Genomic DNA, 19227 nt, shown 5'->3' with positions numbered 1-19227 from the left:
GTTGTTCTTTCTTTGTTCTACCTTCTAAACTCATCTCCAACTTGTTCGCTAACTTCCTAATTGAAAATAACAGCCTGAGGCATGAACATCTACCCTTGACCATCCAATCCCATAGTTTCATTTCAATTTCACTGAATCGCAGTGTTTCCCTACCTATATTATCAACTCCTTCTACTCACCCTAAATTAAACTCTTTCCAAATTTAGGTCTGTAAGGTACATGGATGTGTTTGGTCAAGGAATAGGTGGAGGCAGACATCCAGGCCTGCATGACACAGCGGGATTGATGTGCGGGCACACACCTCCACTTGTTATACAAGTGTTTGTGTAAGTTCATACTTGGCTCTGAGCCACTATTGTCTATAGAAGGTATAGCTGCCCTGTGGCACTGTGCTCAGGGCTCGGTTTGGCATGGCATAGCATGGCTTGACATGGCTTGCATGCGCCCAGAGAGAGAGAGACTACTGACCACTGTAAGGGAGAGTCAGGCTCCTTTAAGGCAGGCAGGAACCAGCTCATCCCCAGAGAGAAAGAGTTAAGCTGCTAACACTGCAAGAGAGAGCTGGCCTTGCAGGCCAGCCATACAGCTATGCATGGGAGCTGGCTGCTGAGAGGAGCCACAGAGGTGGAGCAAAAAGCCAAGATAAAGGCGGACAGTGTAAGAGAGCTAGTGTGAGAAAGCTGCTGCTGAGAGAGCTGCTAAACACAACTAGAGCTGGGGCTGGAAGCTGACCCCAAGCAGGACATATGGCATAGTTGTGAATCTGACAAGGTCAAGTTAGGCCAGGTGGTCCAAGATATTCCTTCAGTGTCCTTGACATCGTCAGCACTGATTTTTAATTGTCATCTCTCTTTTCCTTGTAACTCTCTCATGAACTTTAAAATCTATGTTAACTGTTATGTCACTTATCTTTTCCCTTACGGGAACAATACTTCTTCAACTCTCTGTTCATGTATTCAGATGGTGATCTGGTTCAAGGATGAACACATGAACTATACCTTATCAATCAGAACATTGCAACCTCTTGCTCTCTGTAATTGGCTCTGGATGGATAAGTGATTCACACTTGGCCAATGAAAACCATGGAAATTCAATTCCAGGGCTTCAGTTGTAAATACTAGGAGAAAAACCTTTCATTTGAATGTGGAACTAGCAGGATGCAAGCCTAGAGCTGCTAGAGGCCACCTTGCTATCCAAGGAGATCCCCCTCCCTAAGAGTGACATGAATAAAGAAAAGCAGAGTCAAGAGACAGGTAAAGTCTGTTGACCTTTTTTGAACGACAGAAGTCAGACATGACTGTAGCCAGCTCTGTTTTGGGACTTTCCTGATTCATAAGTCTATTAATTCTTTTTTTTTTTTTTTTTTTCATTTAAGTCAGTTTGTTTCTTAATACTTCAAGAGTCCTGACTAATGTGCTGTCAATATGTAGAAGATAATTACCTCCTTCGGAGAACTATCAGTTTCTGGTTATCTTTATAGTCTCAAAGTGCTTAGTGTAACATCCTGCAAACATTAGTTCCTCAAAAATACTTTTCAGTAAAAGAATGAACAATAAACAAAAGAAAAACTCACCGAGTACACGGACATCATACTGAAGGGAATCTTCTCCAGCCTCATTAACAGCCACACATGTGTATCTCCCAGCATCTTCTACTTTAGCCCGAGGAATCTGCAACACTCGCCCTCCTGAAAATAATACCCCACTATGTTTACTTCTCTAACCTTAGAGTGAACACAAGCCATAAACAAAGATACAAATTTTCTGGTCTAATGACTGCCTTACATTTTCTTTCAAGGTTCCTGTTTCATCCAATGGTTCAGTTTTAATCTCAGATACCACTTTTACAACAAACACTGCATTATTAAAAAGTGACCCAACATTTGAATCGGATCTCCTGAGAAATGAATAGCTCATGTAGATTTTCCTAGAAGGGAGACTGCTACTCTATGTGCTTCATCATGTTTCCTAGGCAATGTTACTATGTAGTAACTTCTTGCTTTTATTGTTTTGAACACTTTTAATATAAGTTTACACCATTTGCTGCAAGTACTTGTTTGAGAAAGCAATATCCAAAGATGTAAAAGTATAAAGTGTACTATTTTACATACGTTCTTATGAGGATAGCTGTGTATTTTTAAACGTCATGTAGACATAATTTCAAATTTAGAGAAAAGTTGCAATAATTATGTAAAGACTTTTACTCATGTTCACTATTTATATTTCACTCCATTTGCTTTATCTCTCTCTGTCATATGTATATAATCTTTTTCTGAACCATTCAAGAGTAAGTTGGAGACATGGTGCCCTTTCACCCCTAAAATACTCATAAATCCGTATTTCATAACAGCAAGGGTAATCCCTTATATAACCGTGTTACGATTAAAAACAGAAAATTTAAAATCAAAACTACTATTGAATCCACAGTCCATAATCATATTTCATTATTGTTGCAATAATGTTTTTTACAGCCATTTTGCCCAAACCCAGATCTAATTTAGAATCACATATTAGAGTTGCCATGTCTACTTAGTCTCTTTTCATTTTTATTTTCAGGATATCTTTTATTTAATTGAGGTCAAATGTACATTCAATTACTTAATGCACTGACCGAAAGTGTACAATCTGATGAATTTTGACAAGCCCTGTATATTTGAATGCTTGTTAAAATTAAATAGAAGCCTTGAAAATATTACTCCATAACAGTTTAAACATCTTTGCTATCAATAAACCAGGTAACAATTTAAATATTTGAAACTAATATTCTTCCCTATTTATGTTAGGTGCATTTAATAAACTGAGTAGTAGTGATCTGTAAATATATATTAGCATTTATGTTAATAATATATATAAACCAAACTGATTATCTTATTGCACTAATGGAGAAATGGAGGCACAAGGAAGCCAAAGGACTTTGTTGTGTTGATAGAGTGATGTGTAGTAGATCTGAAAAGTTTACTAAGCTGTGCTCTTCTATTGTCTAATTCTCAACCAAGACTATTTATTCTAGATTGAAGCTATGTGGATGCCAGCGGCATTCAGCAGCCTGCCAGTTAAATTACTTGGCCAGAGACTCAACCAATTTAATTCATCTAATACATGAGAGGAAACACATTTGGCAGAGAGTCAGCTTTTCACCCTTTTGGTAGCAATCTTTACCTGGCAAAATCAATACTTTATCACTTGAGGTCAGAGGGTGGCCATCTTTGTACCATGTCAGTGTAGGAGGGGGAGCAGCATTTGTCTCACAGTAAAGAGAAATGGGATTGTTGATGATCACATCTTTGGCTTCGCCACTCCTGCCGGTATCTAGCATGTTTCCTATTTCCCAGAGTTTCTGAAAACTTGGAGGAACTATGGAGGAAACGCATTAAATGTCAGTCACATATGAATGCTTAAACAAAGATCTTGGATGTGTTTTCACCAGAGTGATTTGTAAAAGCAATAGATTAGACAATGTGAAAATAATTTCAAGTACTGACACCATTACCAACTCTAGTCCTTAGCCAAAAAAGTAGTAGACGAAAGTCAGAGCTGGTTCTCATGTGGAAGAACAAGAAATATGAGGCTCAGAATGCTGTTCTCATGCTTTGCTCTCCCTGTTAAAGGGCTCTGGCACTTAGACAATAAAGGGGCTCACTCTCAGAAAGGAGCATTGCTAAATGATACACAGCAGGAAAGACTAATTTTGAGAAACCATTAAAAAATACTGGCTCAATTGAGAGCATTTCACAGTGATTTGGCTTACTAAGAAGGCAAAAGAAATTATGCAATCAGGATTAAAAATTCCATTAACAAAAATAATAGGAATTTTCATACTTTTCTGGTTACAAGTATGAAGTTTATGGAAGGCAATTTGCCTGCACATCAAAAGCATTAAAAGAGTGCATAACATAAAATTTATCACAGAAAAAAGTACATAACATTTAACCTAAAATTTCCATTCTTAGAAAATTATGAAAAATAAAAGATGTCCAAAAGTTTTATGTATAAAGATGTTCAGTGCAGTATTATTTATGAGTGGTGAAAGCTTATAAACAACCCAGACATTCAACAGTAGGAGTCTGGTTAAATAGTTTTTGGATATTCAACTGGTGAAAGACATAATTATTACAAATCATGTCAAATATAGCAACATCAACAGTAACAACATAAACAATAATAATAGCAGGTATCATTTCTCAATCATTTTGCTAAGAGCTTTATATACTTTATCTCATTTAGTATTCGCTGAAATTCTACAAGACAGTCATGTTAAAACTGAGGAAACAGTCTTAAAATTTAGGTTACTTTACCAAGTCACAAAGCTTTTAGAAGCCATAATCATCATTCAATTCCAAGTCTGTTTTGTTTTGTTGTTTGCTTGTTTTTATTTTTACATTTACTTATTTATTTCTTCCAACTTTCATTTTATGTTCACAGGGTACATGTGCTGGTTTATGTGGGTAAATTGCATGTTGTGGGGGTTTGGTGTACATATTATTTCATCACCCAGATAATATGCCTGGTAGTGGACAGATAGTTTTTTATTACTCTGAATTCCATACTGTACTACTTTCCTGCCTTTCATGTAAATGCTGTTTTTAAAACTTCACGATATAAAATTAAGGGAATGCTAATGCAACACAGAAATCTATATTATGTGACCCCAACTTTGTAAAACAAGTATATATTTTAAAATACAAGAAGGAAACACATAAAAATAACAGGGGCAATCCTGAATGATGGGATTATTTCCTTCTTTAATTCCCAAGTCTAAATTTTCAATCATGAATTTATATTGTTAACAGAAAAAAAACACTGTTTAAAATAAGTCAAATCTCTTTTCTTTTACTTTGAAAGATCATATAAATTACATTATATACAATAAGCATATTAGTATTACCTTGTATATTCACATCAAAATCCAACTCATCTTCACCTGCAATGTTAGATGCTACACAAGTATATCGTCCAGTGTCTGATATTTGAGCCTCCTTTATTTGAAGTGTGTGTCCATTCGCAGCAATATTAACATGATCATCGGATTTAAGGGGCTGTGATTCAATTATAACAATGTTAGCATTAAGTGCTATAATGAATCCTCTAAGAGGCCATGCAATTGATAGTTTTTGTGATTTTTTAAATAAATGAAAATAAAATTGTATGCAGAACATTCACAATAGTTTAATCAAAATAATTGATTTACTTTGATTAAACTCATTGTTTTTGACTAATCAAATTTTTATTTATTGAAAATTGCCACAGTTATAGTTTATATTTGTACCAGGCATTTGTGCATGATGCATTTATACATTTTTTATGATAAATATGTGTTCTTAGTTACCACATGTATTCATGTTGGAAAATATTTTTCACTGATCTCATGTAATATTTAAAAAGCATGTCTTTTATAATTTTGTAGAAAAGGTTAGAATTTCTTTATGAAAGATTGAGCACATTAGTATAATCTGATTTGACCTAAATTATTTTTTATTCGAAACATTATTACTTTATAAATAAAAAATTTTAACCTAAAGATATTTATGTTTTATTGAAATTATTACTATAAAATAGGATATTAACTTACATATATTTGTATTATGATGTATTATCAATAACATTACATATAGTTAATAGAATATTTCCCATCTTCTCAACATTTTCATTTATACTAAATTCCCCCTCATTCATTGAAAATTTTAGCTCCAGGCTCAGTGTCATTCCTTCTAATGATACTCTTCTCATAATTCTTGGTGATTCCAATGCTGTGTTCTCTTACCTCCTTGATCTCCTTCTTTTAATTTTCTTGTCCCTCACCCTTTCTCAGCCACTAAATAGGAGAGTCATACCTAGACCTTATAATTACCAATAACTGCGCTCCTTCATAATCTCACTTTCAAGCTCTCATCTGCTGACTACCACTTCCTAATTTTCTATTATTACTAATTTTCTCTAAGTTTTTTTTTCTTTTTTAATCCCATGGGAGCCCCACAATCCATTGATCTTGCAATATTTTCACTGTCACTCAGTCTCCTCCTAACCTCTCTTCCCTTCTTACCCAGAGAAGTTCGGTCATGATAATCATTCCTTGTATAAACTCTCAACTCCCTTGACTCCTCTCCCTTTATTTTACTCCCCTGGCAAAACCTGAACTGGTTAAAATCAGTTTCTGCCCATTCTGAGAATTTGCTGGTCTACTCAAGGACATCCCTCCAGCAACTGCGTTTCTCTCACCTACATCATCATTAACTTGTTTCTTTCCACTGGATGATTTCAACCTAAAACAAAAACAAAAACAAAAACCTCTCTTGCTACAGCCCACCTCTACATTTTCCACTGCACTTTGTAGCCAAATGACTTAAAAATGTTTTCTACACTTGTGTTCTCCAATTACTTTCCTTCAGTTTTTTCCTTCCATCATTTCTTGATATGTTACAATCAGACTTTCACTCTTTCTTCTTGATCAAAAAGACTTTGTCAAGGTCACCAATGACATTCATGTTGCTAAATTTGTTGGAAAATTCTAAGTACTTATTTTACCTGATCAGTATCATTTAACACAGTTTAACTTGTGTTCATTTTGAAGTACCTTTTTCACTTATCTTTTGGGACACTACACTCCCTAACCTTTAAAGGAGTACCCTGAGGCTTAATCCTTAGACCTCTTCTCTATCTACTCTCACTTATCTTGGACTTATCTTTAATCTCCTTCCTACACATCCCACACATCCTTCTACCACCTTGGTCCAAGCAACAACCATCACTCTTTTGGTGGAGATGCAATTGCAATAACCATTGCAATAACTTCATAATTGGACCTTTATTCTCCAAGTACAGAAAGAAATGCAATCTGCTTAAAACCTTAAGTCAGATTATGTCATATCATTCTTGTGTTCAAAATTTCCCAGTTGGCTTTCCATCAGAATAAAGACCAACTGGCACACGGGGTGTCATGATCCGGCTCTCCATTAGTCTTCTGCTCACATCTTCTATTCCCATCAATCACTGCACTTCAGCCTAAATGCCTCAGGGCCTTTGCCCTTGCTATGCTCTCTACTTTGGAATATTTTGCCCTCTATTATTTTATGTCTGCTTCCTTCACTTTCTTTGGGTTTCTGTTTAAATGTCACATTATCAGTGAGGTCTTCTCTATTTAAGTAAGACATCACACTCTTCACTCTTGGTTTCCTTCTCTCATATTGAGTTTTCTCCATGATACCTGTCCCACCTGACACATTATGTCTTTATTGGTTTGGTTTAGTTTTCGCCTTCCTAAACTTCACATGAGTAGAACTTTGTGTCTGTTTCTTTCATAGCTATATTCCTGCATCTAAAACAGTGTCTGACAAATAGTAGATGCTCAACAAATAATTCAGAATGCAATTAATCATTATTAACATTGTATCACTTATCTATAAAAGTAGCATAATTTAAATTTCCTTTGCTAAAAGAAAAACTTCAGGGTATGAATAAATAAAACTCAAGATTCTTTCAAAACTTAATGTGGCCATACTTTGTCCAGTTTTTAATGTCTGTCAATATATTTTGTGTTTGTTTTCTTGAAAACACTACTTAAGTAGTGTTGCTTATCTGAAGACTGAAATAACAGGAGAATGAATATGGAAAATAAATTTTAAAATAGTACTTTTTTGTTCACATTCTAGGAGACCAATTGCAAACTCTAAAAAATCTAGCAGTGTAAAGCATCATAATTGGGTCAATTTCGAAGCCTGAACTTGAAGCTGTAATTTAGCTATTTATAATGAAATTTTCAAAAATAAGACAAAAATGCCTAATTTCCTGTGCACTTTTAGTCTTTATCCAGTTTTTAATGTGTGTATGTGTTCGTGTACACGTGAGCATATGTCGTAACTATAAGGAATGAAACAACTTTAGAAAAGATTAAAAATAAAATAATATTTCAAAGGAGAAAGGATTATTTGTTTCCAAGTAAATTCATAAAGAATCGATATTGTACTATGAAGTGTGCTTGTAGTCAGAAAAGAAACTATAAACAGAGCATAGTGGGAATTCTATATTTTCCCTTTTGTAATGGCTTCCAGATGAAACTTGCTTATTTTATAAGAGATGACTTTTTTTCTAGCTGCCAGGATTGCAAAATCCATCTGAGATCTGAAAAAATAAAGCTTTATCTTTCTTGCATCTTAAATCATGATTATGATGTGAACTTCTACAACTGGAATTTGACCATTTGGTTGATTATGTGTAAAACAGAATGAACAGCAGCTTAGCTGTTTCACATCTGTATTAAGTACGGTGTTAACAGCTGCTTAAAAATCTATTTTGGTCTAAGATCAACAGCACATATATCTTTAAAACACGCACGGAAGAATATAAGTTGAATGAGAAATAAGGATGTGTGGTCTGAAAACCAGATTACAGAATTGAACGATCTTTTATTTAAAGCTTCTCTGTTCCCAGTTAACTGTACTGGGAACGTCATCATCTCTTTTAGTTTTTTTTCTTTATTTTGGAATATTTAAAAATATACCTTTTGTAAAAGAGTTAAAGATACTTAAAGAATATCTGAGTAACTTTAGTAAATTTAGTACCCATGTTATACCTGTCATTCTCACCTGGGATAGCACCATTTATGTGTTGGTTCTTTACCAAGTTTACTTATTCTGTAAAACTGCAAAATAACAACAGCAAAAAACAAAACAAAACAAAACAAAACAAAAACCTGGTTTCCCTAAATTCTCCAGTGTGAGGGTGGCCAGATTTTTATAGAAAACTGCTAATATATACAAAAATAATTGTGCAGACTTTCCAGTGATGGAATAATGCTAAAATTGTTGAACATCATTCAGGTTGGTTGGGTTTTTTTTTTCAGTTTTAGATTCTAGGAGCATGGAATTTGCTAGTTTTAAGATCACAGTGATTCTCTGAGTCACCTGTGTCTATTTTATTATTTCTTTTCAATTGACTATTTTAGTCTTTAAGAAATCATTAGCAAATGATAAAGTTGTGACTGGCCTGTCCATCCTTGTACCAGCTGAGGGAGGCAGAAGGAATTGCATAAGCTTCACATTCCAAGGTCAGAGTGTTGTTTACTTTGATCTTCACTTCTTTAGGGGAAAGACCTGGCCCCCAAAGGTCCCCTTTATTGATTATGGGTGGGACTGCGTAAAATAAATATTAAAGAGTTAGACATTGGTTATTTTCAATACATGGAATACCACAGAAATCACACTGAGGATTACTTATCAAGAAAACAAGGAAATAACAGAGGCATTCTATGCTGATCTTTCATTAAGTATCTAAGTTAACATAAAAGAGTGTTCAAATGCAAGATGGAATGGGAAATCTTTCTCCCTTTATCATTATAATACTGCCAATAAAGCTAATGTCCTTTACAGAACAGTTAGCCTCATTTGTTCCAGTTCCACAGACATAGTCTGAACATGATCCATAAAATGTATTTTATTGGTCATTAAGGGAACCAAGTCAAAGAACAAAAGATAATCAGAAAGATACTCTTCCTTTACAAACACAAAAGCAAAATCCTGAAATATGAGTCCTATTAATGGCAGTGTTAGCTTTGCCTTTTATTTATAGGTCAATGTACATTGGAATAGCTCAAAATCACTAATGATCTCATCTTGGGCTGTTGATTAGAACATATGCGTCTAACAACAGTTTTGTACATGAAAGTACTATACCTCAACCCAGAGGGTAATTCAGAAGGAAAAACAGAGAAACTTAAAGAAATGCCACTGACAAAGTCTCCAACAAGAGAGTAATGAGCAGATTTAGTGGGCTCTTCACATCTTTAAGCAATTGAGGCCATAGACACAATGCTTAATTCAACTTCCATCCTTAATAAAGTAAGCTGTACAAACAAGTCTTTAATGATGAGTATAAATAATTATGAACCCACAATGAAAAACAGGATTGAAAGAGAAAAATGGAGAAGCTATGAAACATAGTATTCTTTCAGAACTTACTGTACACTTTCACTTCATAGTGCTTTATCATTTCTCCAGCCTCATTCGTGGCTACACAAGAGTATCTTCCAGCATTGTCCTTCTGTGCATTGAGGATCTGCAGAGTTCTGCCTCCTGTAAAATCACGGAACATCAAAGAATCTCTAAAATCACAGTGACAGCGGAGTACACACAGGCTATCGGGGGTTTACGTCTTCTTGTTAACATATTTCTTCTTACATATGACAATTCTGTGATGGACATATGATGTAAGATAAATTACAATACTGATGGGGATTGCATGGTATCTGAGGACAGCTGCTGAGTCCCCAGTGGTGCTCTGTGGTGATGACTCTCATGGTCATTTGCACCTGCCATGCCTTTGTACACCACTCCAGCTAAGGTCCTTCATAAGGTCTTTTATCCTCTTCATAAATAGGTTTCTGCCGTAATCATCTTTTCCTCTGATCTACCTAGCCTACAGGAGAAATTAATTGTGCTGAAGCAAAGTTTTTATTTTGGTACTGTCCTCCTTAAACATTTTCAATCGTTCTCAATTGACCAATATATAAAGTAAAAACTCTTAATTCTTATTTCAGGCATTCAAAACATGACTCCAGCTTTTCTTGCTGATCTTATTTCCTGCCCCTCCGCCAACATACGTACACACAATATTTCTATCAAGTTTCGGGGAGTGGGTGAGAATTCTATTGCACAGGGCTAGGCCATTCTCACTTTGTACTTTTCCCACCCTGGTTACCCTGATGGATCTGAAACCTCTCCTAACTCATTTCCAGTCAACTAAATTCTAGAATTTTCTTTAAAGTCTCATCAAGTTCTGACTAAGCAACAAAGCTTTTTCTGACCACTTCAGCCCACAGTGGCCATTTCTTCATTTGAAGTCAGTTTTCTTTATTTTTTTCTTCCTTTTTTTTTTGAGACTGAGTTTTGCTCTGTCTCCCAGCCTGGAGTGCAGTGGTGCGATCTCGGCTTACTGCAACCTCTGCCTCCCGGGTTCAAGAGATTCTCCTGCCTCAACCTCCTGAGTAGCTGGGACTACAGGCATGTGCCACCATGCCCGGCCAATTTTTTGTATTTTTTTTAGTAGGGATAGCATTTCACTGTGTTAGCCAGGATGGTCTCGATCTCCTGACCTCGTGATCCGCCCGCCTCGGCCTCCCAAAGTGCTGGGATTACAGGCGTGAGCCACGGCACCCAGCTTCTTCATTTGAATTGTTATAAAACTCACTCCCTATTTACCATACCTGACTACTCAGAATCCATGATTTTTCACAGATTCATATTCTTAATCAACTCTTTGCACATATTACCTCTCCTCAACATAAGACTGTCAGTCTCTTAAAGCCAGCAATAATCCTTTTTCTTTCTGTTTGCATTATCTATTTCCATGCGGTAAAGAGGAACAAATTCTCTCACTTTGAACTGAACTTTGAAGGAGAGTTAATATTTAATCACGAGTGAATTTCTACCCTTTTCGGCATTCACATTATAATATATTTTAGCAGTTAATTACTTTGTGGCATTTATTTATTTGCCTTTTAACTTAGGTATTTTTCTGATCTTTTAAAAAGTAATTTTCAGTACTTTACAGCAGGGGTCCCAATCCCCAAGCCATGGACTGGTACCGGCCTGTGGCCTATTAGGAACCAGGCTGCACAGAACATAACACGACCAACAAAACAGGTGTTGTTATGAAAAGTAACTAATGATTCTGCTTTTCTAGAATAGTGGATGACACAGATGCACCTTGGGCATGTGAAGCAAATGAATTACCTGGAAGAATACGAATATTTCGGTTAGACTCTAAAGGAGTGCCATCCTTAAACCAGGTGATGGTAGCTGGAGGATACGAATAAGCTTCACAGACCAAAGATGTGGGGCTGTTAAGGATGACGGTGACATCTTCAGGACTGCCATCACTACCTACACCAGCAATTGTAGGAGATACTGAAAAAGATGAGAATTTGATTGAAGAAATATATGTAGAAATTTGTATATTTGTGCATTTCTAAATTTCCATTATATGTATTTGTATAATGTCATTCCCTAGCAGTTACAGAAAACAAATGATGATGATGATGATGATTATTATTATTATTATACACAAAAGAGAGTGACCCCTCAAAAAACTCATAGGGTAATGGAGGAGATGACACATAAAAAAGGAACTATAACACATAAAAGAACATAATATATTAAGGACAATAATGGGAATGTTGGTGCAAGGTAAATGGAGGTTTTTTTTGGAAATGAGTTAGCATTCAGTCCAGTTTGAGGTATGTGGTGTGAAGAGTCTCATTAGAGAAGGCCTCTTAAAGGAGGAAGAGGATTTAAAGTGAACCTTAAATGATCAGTGGTAGTTACCAGGTGAAAGCAGAGAGACTAGTAAGAGGGAACATATTGGGAGCATGGTAGTATTAAATTGTAAGCAATGAGGGGCAAGCAGGGTATATCAAGAGGATGAACTGAAGTGGATCAATATTGGAAGCAAGGATAACTGAGACAGGTACTTTGTTTTATAAAAGATAATGAGGAACTGAACTAGAGCATTAAAGGAAGGTATAAAGTAGAAGGAGAAAGTAAAGAAAGACTTAGGGCATTACTGACAGGACTTGATTATGGAAACTGGGGGCTAAAGGAAACTGAAGTCAAATATAACTTCCGGTTTGCTTGCTTAGGAACTAAACTGCAGAGAAGTAACATAAAAATATAAAATGTAGAAAGATTTGATCATTTAGGAAGGGAAAATAGTTTGTTCAGTTCTGAATATCTTGTATTTTAAGTGCTTATGGGAATTTCAGGTGGAAATGCCCAACAAGTAACTCTATATAGGAATTCAAACATTGCAAGAAAGATCTGGGTTACAGGTATACATTTTTAAAAGTTTCTTGTGTATAAAAGATGATTAAACATCTGGGAATGAATTCTATTACTTGAAGAGAATATCTAGAGTAACACGAGTAGTGAAGTAAGGACAGAACACCAGGGAACCCAGTATTTAAGAGGTGGCTCAAGCTTCCATAAAGGGCAGAGAAAGGGAGCAAACAAAGATATGCAAGGATAACTGGGAAAGAACATTGTGAAGGAAAAAGAGATCAAAATGTACAAAACATTAAAATTGGGACTGCAAGATATTTGCTGGACCTAGCAAAAGGGAAGTGCTTGCCAGAGTAGTGTCAGACAAAGCCTGTTTTCAGTAGGACAGCAAGTATAGATATCTGGGCATGGTTAAAATATGAAGTGGTGGAGACAGTAGATGGTGAAGCTGCAAGTAAGGCAGACGGTGGAAAGATACAGGGTGGAGGGTGTAAGTGCAAGGAGTAACTGTGAACAAGAAGGATAATTTATCCTCTGAGAAAAGAAAGGGTAAAGGCACTGAATTTTTGGCTGGGTAGATTGGAAGTTGCAAACACATGCACTTAAATAGCCTCTACTTTATGAAGTTGGTGGAGAAGGGCTTTGATTCAGATCTAGACCCCTCAGTCTTCAATGAATGAACGAATGAATAAATGAATGAATGAATGAACATATATATAATACCAGATACTGTATGTCAATTTATACACTTATACACTTATGACATTTATAATTATCAATTTATACACTTATACACAATACAATATTGACACTTATACAGTATCTGGTATTTTGATTTAATTTTTCTTGCACATATATCTCTGCTACTTAATTAGACTATGAGCTCCTTGAGGCCTGTGTTCAATATGAGAAGTTTCTATCTATGGTAGTATCTTTGTACTCCTTAAGTGGTATTACCAATAACTATAAAAACAAACAACTATATAAATTTTCATTCTCACATATAGGTCAGTTGATTTTAGTAGAATTATTTGATACTAGGAATCTAATACAATAAATTTAAGTGGTACAAATTTCAAAAAGTGAGCACAAGTTAAAAATCTATTTTAATGTCTTTCCTGAGACATAAGAACTGAATATATCAACATACAGTTATTTTATCACTCTTAGTCCACAAAGACTATAATATGGCCATTTTCAATAATGGCAAAGTCTCACAAAAAAAAGGATAGAATATCTCAGGTTGAGACCCAATCACTGTTTACCAGCTTCTCTTTGACCAACATATCTTTATCCTTTACTACTGATTAGTCTACCTTATTCAGAGTTGTGTCCCTAGCACAAAACACTGTGCCTAGAACATAGTAGGTACTCCATACACGACAAATGAATTTATAAATTAATTCAGGAAAAATAGTAAATGTACACAAGCACTGGTCCTCCTTCCACGAGGAAATTCTATGATGGAAACATTATTTGAACAGAGAAAGAAAAGAAAAATGTAGCCTACAGTCAAGTCAGATTCTTTAAGATATGAAGAAAAGCCCACGCCTACCAAATACATTAAGACTGAAGCTCCTGCTCTTGTCGCCAGCTGGACTAGAAGCCAAACATGTATATCTTCCAGTGTGTGACACCTGGGCATTGGTAATTTGAAGAAAACGGCCACCAGACATAATGTGATGGGCTTCATCTTCTTGGAGGAGCTGCCCATCTTTGTGCCATGTAATTTCTGGCACTGGATTCCCTGTAAAAAGCCATTTCTGAGAGTCGGCTAATAGTGACATGTGTACAATGCATAAACTTCGAAAGAGGAGGTTTTCACTCATTTGTCTTCCTACATATCCCACATGTAAAACACTGCAGTATCCATTCACTTAAAAATAACTATGCAAACTAACTTATTTTATAATAAGATTGTACTGACTTTAAAAATATGTATAGATTATAAATCATTTTCAAATGTATGTTAGTGTTCATCTATAAGTGAAATGATTCTAAACTGACCTTCATGTTTAACTAAATAACTAAATTTATACTATTTTTTAGACTATTACAACTAAGCATTTTGATAGTACAGTTTTAAAATAATGCAGCATTCATTTTTATTATAAGTATTATTCATGAACACCTTTGTAGTCATATAATTTTTTTTTTTTTTTGAGACAAAGTCTCTCTCTGTCACCCAGGCTGGAGTGCAGTGGTGCAATCTCGGCTCACAGCAAGCTCTGCCTCCTGGGTTCACGCCATTCTCCTGCCTCAGCCTCCTGAGTAGCTGGGACTATAGGCGCCCACCACCACATCCAGCTAAGTTTTTTGTATTTTTAGTAGAGACGGGGTTTCACCGTGTTAGCCAGGATAGTCTCGATCTCCTGACCTTGTGATCTGCTCGTCTTGGCCTCCCAAAGTGCTGAGATTACAGGCATGAGCCACTGCACCCAGCCTCATATAAAAATTTTTAAAAAGATTTTATATTTTTGATAAAAAGCTGTAAAAAAGCAAACCTTTAATTCAACAAGCAGATATTTTGAGTCCATACCAGGATTCTATCATAGACAGATGGTAGAATATTGAACAGATCAGTAGACATATAAATATATTAATCATTCTTTGATATTTACCGCCTCTAGGAAGAGATCCTGTATTTTTGTTTTCAAATGAGATCTATGTTAAATATTAAGCTTTAAGTTATTCAAATACTCTTTGAAAATTTTAAAACCATAAAAGCAAGTCATGTTAGGAAAGAGGGCTAGGATGATATACTAGCTTGAAGACAGGATTTTATAAAATTTAGGCAATGGTTATCTATGCAACTGTTGTTAATTACTACATTATTTCTAGGAAAAAATTAACAGGGTAAGTAATATCACACTCTTTATATCTGCTTTTCTTAAAATGGAAACATTCCCCTCTCTGCTTATTTAAATTTATTGCTCACATAAGGCAGACAAACAATGAAATAAGAAACTCATTGAATCTTCCTTAAAACTCTGGCTTTCCATAAAATGTTATGGGCTACTTTCATTGTTACTTTAAAACTGCAAGGCCATCTACAATAAAAAGACAGCCTTGAAAATATGCTCTTAGAGATGTGTTTATTTTGATTATATGCAAGAAATCAATTTACTGGTAAAGATGGTGAAACTGGTATTAGAATTTTTATTTTTCCTAGTCTATATTCCCTTTGTAATATTCAAACATGCTAACAAAAAGTAACAATATTGTTCTTGGAAAATCCCCACTATGAAATAATGCCATTCTTTCACCAAAACTCCTACCCATTTCTTTGAAATGAAATTTAAGTAAACAGGAAAAGGAAAGGAAGGCACAAACACAGGGAAGGAAACAAAAATTTAAAAAGGTAGGGCAAGATAAACATACATATAAGTAGAAGCAGAATAATTTTTCAAAAAAGAATGATTTATTGAACTGAAAGAAAAGACCAGTTCGTTTCTTTCTTCCTTCCTTCTTTTTCTTTCTTCTTTCCCTTCCTCCCTCCCTCCCTTTCTTCCTCCCCGCCCCTCATTCTTTCTTCCTTTCTTGTTGGTATCTCCTTTTTGTCTCCACAGAATTTGAAAGGTTTCCTCCTACATTTCTGCCAGCTATACTGAACTAGAATTCAATTTCAAATGCCAATTATTATGCCAGTAGCTGGACTTTTTCTCAACTGATTAATAATATATAGTGGGACTCAGTATCTATCCAAAGGAAAATAAATCATAACAAAAAGATACCTTCACTAGTATGTTTACCATAGCACTATTCACAATAGCAAAGATACGTATCTGTATACACACACATATATATATGTACACACCATGAAATGCTACCTATCCATAAAAAGAATGAAATCATATCTTTTGCAGCAATATGAATGGAAGTGGAGGCCTTTATCTTAACTGGAGTAACTCAGAAACAAAAAGTCAAATACCATATGTTCTAACTTACAAATGGGAGCTAAGTAATGTGTATAAATTACTTAGCACACAAAGAGTGAAATAATAGACCTTGGGGACAAGGAAGGGTGCAGGGGTGGGAGAGGGGTTGAGAGATGAGAAATTACCTAATAGGTAAAATACACACTACTTGGGTAATGTTTACCATCACTGAGACTTCACCAGTATTCAATATATCCATGTAACAAAACTGCACTTATACCCCCTAAATATATTTTAAAAATTTAATAAGATATATAGTGGAGACAATGACTATCAGCGAATGGGGGGAGCATCAAAAGTCTGAGAGCTGAGCCCCATACCTGTCACTTCACAAGTCAGCGTAACACTCTGTTTCTCTTTTACCTTCACATCTTCCAATGTATTTTCACCCAAAATATGAGGTGGTACTGAAAAACAACAACAACAACAAAATAACAGCTCTTAACAGCAAGGTTGCTGTTTTATAGGTATTTATGTATGGTTTTATTAAGTCATAACCTTCAAAACAAATCCCCCAATCCACATTCATTATCTGACTGCTAGAATGTCATAATATTATTTTGATTAAGTCTACTTTTAAAGTTGTATGTCACAAATCCAATTATAATGAATTTTATTGTAATGTAAATTATAAAGTCTGCATAAAAATATGTCAACAAATCACCAGGAATATTTATTTGACTTTTATTTCTTCTACTATAACTCTAATATGCATTCACATTGAACAAGTCATTCAGCCTCTCAGAATATTGTTGAGCAATTGTGAATTAAAACAGGCATTTTAATTCCTCCAAACAATTGCCTGATTGCCTCCAAACAATTCTAATATTGAATTCTTGCCAAGAGTCACAGTCCAGGGTCTGATCAAGTGGTAAATAAATTTTAACTCTGCTTCCAGGATTTAAGGCAATTAAAGTTTTTTCCTAATATTGCAAACTATATAAGTACCTAATACTGAAAGTCCAAAGATTTTTCTTTCTTCACCAGCTGCATTCCTTACAACACAAGTATATTGGCCAGCATCTTCCATTCTGGTCTGCATCAGCCGTAGCATCCTGCCTCCTGCAGAAGCAAACCATCCTTTTAAGATGACTTAAAAAGAAAAATGAAACTTTATAAGCCATCCAAGTGATGCTCAATTTAGGTAAAAATTTAATCCGTACGCTTTAGAGGCCCTTAAAGTGAATTTATTTCAAGCTTTTACAAAAATCACATTTTAAACCTGTATAAAACAAAATAACTCAGAAAAATCTTCTAGTTCAATAGATTAAAAAAATAATGTTAGATGACAGCAAGCAAGAAATGTTGTTTCACAGAGAAGGTGATGTTTGAATATGATCTTAAAAGGTAAGTATACTTTACACACGAGTTGAGAGATGCTGATATGGTTTGGCTCTGTGACCCCACCCAAGTGTCATCTCGAATTGTAATCCCCATAATCCCCACATGTCAAGGGAGGGACTTGGTGGGAGGTGACTGGATCACGGGAATGGTTTCCCCCATGCTGTTCTCATGATAGTGAGTGAGTTGCTATGAGATCTGATAGTTTCATAAGCATTTGACAGGTCTTCCCTTCACATACTCTCTCTTCTGCCGTCTTGTGAAGAAGGTGCCTGCTTCCCCTTCTGCCATGATTGTAAGTTTCCTGAGGCCTCCCCAGCCATGCAGAATGTAAGTCAATTAAACCTCTCACCTTTATAAATTACTCAATCTCGAATATTTCTTTATAGTCGTATGAAAACAGACTAATACGGATGCTAATGAAGAGACAGAGGTAGAAAGTCGGTGTGAGAAGTGGTACCAAAAGCAGAGCAGGTGGAGAAAATGGTAAGAGATGAGGCTTGATGGAGTACGGCCAGATTGTGTGGGCCTGTGAATGCTGTGCGAAGGAATTTAGATTTTATTGTGTTCACGAAAGACTATGGAGTGTATAAACAAACAGGGATCATGATCCAATTTGTGCTTAGAAAGACAACTGTGATCAGATGATTGGAAAAATAGTCTTAGTTTTCCATTGAACATATAATATGGGAATGTCAGAAAGATAACCAGACCAGACACCCAGATTTGGGTGACATCAATACATTACCATTACTTTCAATGGCAAAAACCACAATTACTTTTGCACCAACCTAATATAAGGAAGATAGGAGAATGAAGACTACCAGTTTTCAATTGAGCTTCATGGAATCCTACATTTATATAAAATGTTATGGGGTTACTTCACGCACTAGTGATACACTGCTTTTGTTTCTTTTTGTACTTTGAACATCTATGTAACATTTTGTTTGAAGAAATATTCATCTAAGAAATGCAAGTAGCCTGAAAGTAAAACTCTGATATACTGGGGGTGTAATTTGGAGGGAAACTCTTAAAGATAAAGGCAGAAGAGCCAACAAATAAGATGAAACAAAACCTGTGGAGAACCAAGAGACACTGAGAGAACAAAGTCCTGGGCACCATTTGAGGAGTAAAGTCCAACAAAAGAAGTAGTTCATTTATTGGATTGTGTAATAATTTTCT

General features: G+C 35.4%; 1 protein-coding gene across 3 annotated transcripts in view; it reads right to left on the bottom strand.

Moving 5' to 3' along the window:
• Positions 1-19227, bottom strand: part of HMCN1 (hemicentin 1) — a 455102-nt gene that overhangs the window by 107020 nt on the left and 328855 nt on the right. For all 3 annotated transcript variants that reach the window (XM_015121897.3, XM_015121910.3, XM_028851450.2), the window contains 9 exons: positions 17653-17766; positions 17025-17111; positions 14322-14513; positions 11723-11896; positions 9950-10063; positions 8979-9124; positions 4885-5035; positions 3159-3353; positions 1574-1687 (listed from right to left, as the gene is read on the bottom strand). In XM_015121897.3, coding sequence (XP_014977383.3) covers positions 1574-1687; positions 3159-3353; positions 4885-5035; positions 8979-9124; positions 9950-10063; positions 11723-11896; positions 14322-14513; positions 17025-17111; positions 17653-17766 — 1287 coding nt within the window. The remainder of the gene's footprint in view (positions 1-1573; positions 1688-3158; positions 3354-4884; positions 5036-8978; positions 9125-9949; positions 10064-11722; positions 11897-14321; positions 14514-17024; positions 17112-17652; positions 17767-19227) is intronic.

The sequence above is a fragment of the Macaca mulatta genome, chromosome 1 (genome assembly GCF_049350105.2).
Source record: "Macaca mulatta isolate MMU2019108-1 chromosome 1, T2T-MMU8v2.0, whole genome shotgun sequence".
NCBI lineage: Eukaryota > Metazoa > Chordata > Mammalia > Primates > Cercopithecidae > Macaca > Macaca mulatta.
This window is presented reverse-complemented; position numbering and strand designations above follow the sequence as displayed.